The following is a 6,940-nucleotide window of genomic DNA, read 5'->3' as shown; positions in this document are numbered from 1 at the left end:
TGTTCAGGCCTCACCTAATATAAAGATTAACCCCCCCTTCACTCCATTCCAAGGACCATAGAGGTTTTATTTTATAGTCCACTGCCGAAGGGAATTTTGTCATTATAATGGGATGATTTAAGTCTACAGCCACAATCAAAGTTTTGTCAACCTCTGACCTTAGGAAAAGGCCGCCATCATTAATTTCAACCGGAAAAAATATGTTTAGTTAAAGATGTGACGATTATTCATGAATCGGTTAAAGAATGATTAAAACTCATCAAATTGCAGAAAATCTAAAAATCGGTTTGTCTCGGCTTGTGTCTAAACTTAGAAATGCTGATGCCGTTTCTCCATGCAGGCTCGCTGTGAGTGTGTGCATAGTGGACTGGCTGCATGCTGTTCAGCCCTCCTAGGAAATTCCTTTTTAAAGTTTCACATGCGTCAGTCCCTCCAGGATTTTGTGAAGCTGCGATTGCAACTATTAAGGCAAATTCAAGTAAAACCTGAGATTTGTTGTTCGGCAACTTTACATTTTCATCGCAACTTTGACCAGTCTACCGTGACAACAGTCATGAGTGACGACCAGTGACGAGCAGACAGGGGAGAAAAAAATATAGCTCAGAAAATGTATAAATTAAATAAAATGAATATACTTTTTAAAATTAAAATTAAAAATGAATTATTTAGAAATGTCTTATCTATGATTACCTTCGTAAAAAAGCGGCAAGTTTCCTGTTCAAATACGCCAAACGACGATGGGTGAGGCAGCTGCAGCCCCGCCTCCCCAGCGCCGCACACGTGACGCTGTATTTCTTTGAACATGCCTGAATTCCAGTCTTCATTAAAAGGATCAACTTTGGCACTTTTTCCAAAAGCCTACAAGACACGTATGAATGATGAACTGGACTAACCAGCAGCTTAAGGAGCCAGAAGCGAGATTTATAGTAGCAGGTCTTGAAGGGGTTGATGAGGAATAGCACCATAAAGCCGTAGAGAATGAGGGGGTTGATCTGCATGGGGATGGAGGTCTGCTGCGAGTACAGGCAGGACAGGATGCTGAGGCACCACAGGACCCCCAGGAAGCCAGCGATCTGCAGGACGGAGAGCACAAACACTTGTATCTTTCTTCTCCTTGTTGAAAACAACAGTTGGCTGAGTTTCTGTCTGACCTCAAACAGGTGCTGGTGTGAGAGGTTGTCCCTGGGGTTGATCTCGAAAATAAGAACGTGGTTGACTCCAGCTTGTCTCCATCCATACGTGTTGATGCCCAACAGGAAGAGGAACTGGATTAACAGAAAACCGCCGCGGTAGATCCGCACCAGAGGCCACACTCTGTCATAGCGGATGAACGCAACACCTACAATAAAAACAGCAGTCGTTACAGCAAATCACTAAAACAGAGTAGATAGTTTCTTTTAAGGAGAAAATATGCATCAAATATGTCAAAATATCAAAGAAAAGCTTTAAAATACACAGAAAACAGATTTATTTAAATACAACTCACCACTGATCACGAAAGTGACGGCAAGAATAATGAAGAAGCCACAGAAGAGACCGACGCGGAACGTTGTCCAGGCCAAAGCAGGCTGAGCAGGGGGGGAAAAACATCGTAAAAAGACCAAAACACAAACCAAAAGCTTCAAACTCCACCATAAATACATTTTAAAAAATGTATCTATCCACAAGTCAACAATGAACTCAGAAAAAATATTTGGAATGGTGATAAATTATGACTTCTGAAAGTAATATTGTTTTTTATAAACACAATTACTATCAGTGAACTCATTGTTTCCTCAAGTTTCTATTCAACCCAACTTTATTTATAACACAAAAAAGGTAAATTTGAAGTTACAACAACAACAAAATTATCAAATTATACGTGATAAAATCAAGCAATGAAAATCCTATAATAAGGCAAAAAGATGACATAAAGTCTGATACTATGTAATAAAATGTAAGGGAGTTAAACAGAATCTGTTCATCATGGAGAGGCGGGGTTTTTTAAATGTTAAAACGTCTACGTCTCCCTTTGGTGTTTGACACATCAGCTGATCACAGACCTGTACGGAGCTCTGGACATGACATTAAAAAAAAAGAAAAATGTTCTTTCAAATTATTCATTTGTATTTTGTGGGCACAAACTAACATTTTGTGGCCACACTTTAGTATTATTGCGCACAAATGAGTGTTTCTCTACCACAAATGAGCATTTTATCAATAATTCTGTGCCCAAATTAGTATTTTGTGGTAACAATTTGTAATATTTAAGAACAAATGAGTCATTTTAAGACACAAATTAATATTTTATTAGTATTTTGTGGGCACAAATGAACATTTTGAGGCCACAATTTAGTATAAATGCACACAAATTAGAGTTTCGTGGCCACAAATTAGCATTTTATCAATAATTCTGTGCCCAATTTAGTATTTTGTGGAAACAATTTGTACTATTTAAGCACAATTTAGTAATTTTAAGGCATAAATTTGTATTTTATTAGTATTTTGTGGGCACAAATTAACATTTTGAGGCCACAATTTAGTATAAATGCACACAAATTAGTGTTTTGTGGCCACAAATTAGATTTTTATTTGTAATTTGTTTGCATAAATTAGTATTTTGTGGCACAAATGATTAATTTCTTGGTACAAATTAGTCATTTAAAGGCACAAATTATTATTTTAGTATTTGTGGCTGTCTCTTGGCAAGGACTCTCTTCCAAAAGAGGTTTAAAAACTCAATGGGATTATCATGGTTAAATAAAGGTCAATAAAAATAATAAACTATTTGTTTGTTGTGGGCACACATTAGTATTTGTGGCACAGATTAGTAATTTGTGTGCACAAATGAGTATTTGTAATTTAACATTTTGAGGTCACAATTCAGTATTAGTGCACACAAATGTGTGTTTCATGGCCACAAATTAGCATTTATTTATTATTAATTTGTTTGCACAAATGAGTATTATGTGGCACAAATGCATAAACTGTAGGAACAAATTAGAATTATATTAGTATTTTGTGCACACAAATTAACATTTTGTGGCAACAATTTATTATTTGTGCTCACAAATCAGTGTTTGGGTTTCTCTGCTACAAATGAGCATTTTACTAGCAATTTGTCTGCACAAATTTGTATTTTGTGGCAAAAATCCAAAATTTGTGGGAACCAAATAGCATTTTATTAGTTTGCGCACACATAATAACAGTTTTAGGCCACAATTTAATATTAATGCACACAAATTAGTGCTTTGTGGCCACAAATTAGCCTTTTATTAGTAACTTGTGCACAGATGAGTATTTTGTGGCACAAATGCATTAACTGTAGGAACAAATTTGTATTTTATTAGTAGTTTTGTGGGCACAAATTAACATTTTGTGGCCACAATTTAGTATTAGTTTGCACTTTTTAGTGTTTAGTGGCCACAAACTAGCATTTTATCAGTAATTTGTGTTCAGAAATTATATTTTTGCATGCACAAGTTGGTATTTGTGGGAAAAAAATAGTACTTTTATATCTTCAATAACAATCACTAGTTTGTGGACACAACTTATGTTCATTTTTGACCACAAATTATACATTTCTGGGAGGGAACAATGTTTTTCTTTAACGTCATGTTGAGGGCTCCATAGGCCTGACTGACTGGGAGAAAAGATAAATTGCTGCAGCATTTTGCATCTTCTGAAGTTACGCAAAACGCCAAACTACAAAGATCTCTCCTCCTGCTTTGCATTATAAAATACTGGGTTTTTAAATAAAACTAAGAAGAAAAACTCCAAATCAACTTATTAAGCTTCTCTTCTTGAAAAGTATCCAGCTGCTGACCTGAGCGGCCCCCAGCGGAGGGACTCTTAACCTCTTCATGGCCTTCTGCCGGTCCCCTCCCTCCAGCTCGGTGGTCACCAGGGTCTGCACAGAAAACAGGAGGTTCCTGTCTGATCTGATTCCAGGTGAAAGTGAGAAAAGCTTCACAGCTGCAGCCGGCACCTCTGTCTCAGTGATGAGCTGCGTGATCTTCTTGCAGGTGTAGAAAGGCGCCACTTCCACGTGAGCCACACGCCAGTCGGCCCCACGCGTGGTGTCCAGGATCTTGTCATGCTTCTTCAGGATCTTCCGGAACCCGGTGAAATTCAGGTTCTGTGGGAGGAAGCAGAGAACGGGCTGCTCCGGCACAACGTTTCTGAAAAAAATCTGTTTTCTGAGGACGTGTGGAGAAAAACCTGGTAGTTCTGGAGCAGGATGATGCTGAGGTAGAACTCGCTGAAGGCTAGCTTCAGGTCCTTGATGTTATGGTGTTTGCAGCGCTCCTCCTGGGACAGGTGGAACATCGTCTTGCGTTTCCGCAGGCTCGGCGGAGCGTTGTTCTCCCTCTGAGCGTCCAGCGATGACTGCAGCTCATTCTGCAGGGTCGCAAATCGCCTCTGTGCTTCTGCTAACTTTTCTAAAGGAAACAACAAGACAGATTTTCATTAAGATACGGAAAACTGCAATACAAATTAGCACTTTTATTCCAAATTTATCTACAGTTGTGCTTTAATGAAACAGTTATTTGTCAGTGTTTTTAATGTGTCAAAAATGTCAAAATCCTAAAACTAAAAGATTGATTTTTTTTGGAAAAAAAGAGGTTTCCTTTATGCTAAGAGACAGGAAATGACAAGAAAAATAACCTTTATTTCCATCTATTCTTCCTCAGCTCCTTTCACAGAGAAGATGAATGAGGGCTGAGCTGACAAGTAAATGCTGCCGACGAAAGACACCATTATGCGGGTCAGAGGTAGGTTAATACATCCAGATAGGATGGGAGGGGACCACGCACGGCCTGGGTGGTAACGTGCATGTCATTAATTTCTCCTCGACAAGCTTTCAGAAGGATCTGCAACTTCTGGGTCGCAGATTTTTTAATATCATTTTGAAATACGATTCTCTTCTTGATAAATTTCTTCTTTAATTAGTATTAAATCCTGAAGAAAAAGCACAGAAATATAAAACTGATAGATGTTAACAGGATATCACTGAATTGATCTAATCTTAAATTGTATCATAATTTGATTTACAATTTGATAATTGAAAAAAAAACATTTATTTGGCTGCAAAAACACATTTTTTCACATAATTTTGATGCACATTGAGCAAGTTAGAAATAATTAGAAATATGAATTCTGGCACTAAAGAAAGCAATATTTTGTCTGGAAAAAATGAAAGCTTTACTTAGAAGATCATTGTATATTTAATTGATATTATAAAGATAAATAAATCTGATTTTGAAATGTTCATTCATGTTAACAGTTTAGTCATTAGTGTGTCGTTATTCTCTAACTAACCACAAAAACACCGTCTTTTAAACAACAAATGTTGCATCATTCACTAATAAACATAAATATTTTGCAAACACTATCATGAATCCACTGTGTTTTGATGATAAAAATGTATTTAAATATATTTTTTTGAATGAAAAATCGTTCAAACGCAATGCATTGTGGTCTATATTCACCAAATTAGCTGGCACTGATTTTCACTAGTTTTTTGCAAAGACTTCTGGGAAATTTTCACATCACTGGATTTTGGAAATTTAGATTACAACACCAAAAAAAAGGAGAATGCTATAAATAGTGCACTAAGTAGTAAGAAAATGTGGACATCACTGCAATTTTTGCACCTTAATGAGTTTATGATTTGTGCATTTCTTAAGTATCCAAAAAGAAAAAAACATAAAGATAAACAATATTCTTAATATTATGAATTGAAATCTGAAAATATTCTATTTCAATGAATGCCAGACAGTCTGGGAAAGAGAAACTTCAACCGAGCTCCTGGTGTTGAAGGTATACAGGTGACTTTCACGCTCTGATGCCTAAACTCACCCTGACACACATTCTATAGAACACGTGACAGTCCAGTCACAGGCACTCCTCTGTGGACTCTTTTATAACGGCTTATCGCAACATGAACACAGCAGAAGATCATCAGATCTGCAGAAACTCCCAAGTTGAAGGTCTTAAAATAAGGCCATAAAGATTTGCAATCACACCTGCACATTCACACATAAATCAAGTTCATCAAAATAAATCTGACCAAAAAATTAGGTAAAAAAGGGATCTGCATACGTGAAATAATTTTAAAACGTTTTTTTTTTTTTTTTTCGAGCATTTATTGCAGATGCGAAGCAAAAAAATTGTGTGTGATCTCCTGAAGTTGTGGTTTAGAATTACGTCTTCATGATTGGATGTCCACATTCAAACTGTCCAATCAAAGAGCAGGTGGTTTCCTGCCGTCCCGCCTGCCGCAGACTTTAAGGTGGATTTCAGTGTTAACATGACTGAGAGGAATGTAGACAGTATTGGAAATCCTTAAAGAGAGGAAGTGATTTATTCTTTTAAAGGGATGAGTGTTTAAAAATGCATATTAATTAACGGGTATCCGACAATTGGTTAAAAGATTTGTAAATATGTAGTTTGTTTTAAGCTGATGTAATTTAAAGGAATTTAAAATTGTATTTTGTAGTTTTGTGCATGTGAATACACAATTGTAAAAATGTATTGTATGAGTTACAAATCAAGAATTACACACACACACAAATCAGATGGGACTATTTTCTCTCCATAGATTCCAGCTCAGATAAGGAAAACAAAGACATACATGGGTCTAGTCGTCTACAAGTGGATGCATCAGAAAGGGGCGGAGCTTGTGTCCCACCAATTGTAGGAGCTATGTCGAAGCTATTTTCAAACGCTTTTTTTTCTTCTCCTGATTCACGATTTGAAAAAAGAATCACTCTAAAATGCTATTGTAATTTTCTTTATAAACGTCCACTATTTTTATAAAAAAGCAGCAAGAACTTGTTAGAAAACACCAAGAACACATTTTTTATTGGTGTGGAGATTTAAATCTGAGGTGCATTGAAGCAGCTCTTTGTGAGCAGCTAATGAACCTTCATGAGAAGGTGAAGCCTCTTATCCTGGT

General features: G+C 36.6%; 1 protein-coding gene across 1 annotated transcript in view; it reads right to left on the bottom strand.

Moving 5' to 3' along the window:
* The window catches only part of xpr1a (xenotropic and polytropic retrovirus receptor 1a), an 86,826-nt gene that overhangs the window by 15,328 nt on the left and 64,558 nt on the right, over positions 1–6,940 (bottom strand). The window contains exons 4-9 of the mRNA XM_024278941.2: positions 4,201–4,421; positions 3,968–4,117; positions 3,806–3,889; positions 1,487–1,568; positions 1,152–1,339; positions 894–1,073 (exon numbers count right to left, since the gene is read on the bottom strand). Coding sequence (XP_024134709.1) covers positions 894–1,073; positions 1,152–1,339; positions 1,487–1,568; positions 3,806–3,889; positions 3,968–4,117; positions 4,201–4,421 — 905 coding nt within the window. The remainder of the gene's footprint in view (positions 1–893; positions 1,074–1,151; positions 1,340–1,486; positions 1,569–3,805; positions 3,890–3,967; positions 4,118–4,200; positions 4,422–6,940) is intronic.

The sequence above is a fragment of the Oryzias melastigma genome, linkage group LG4 (genome assembly GCF_002922805.2).
Source record: "Oryzias melastigma strain HK-1 linkage group LG4, ASM292280v2, whole genome shotgun sequence".
Classification (NCBI taxonomy): Eukaryota; Metazoa; Chordata; class Actinopteri; order Beloniformes; family Adrianichthyidae; genus Oryzias; species Oryzias melastigma.
This window is presented reverse-complemented; position numbering and strand designations above follow the sequence as displayed.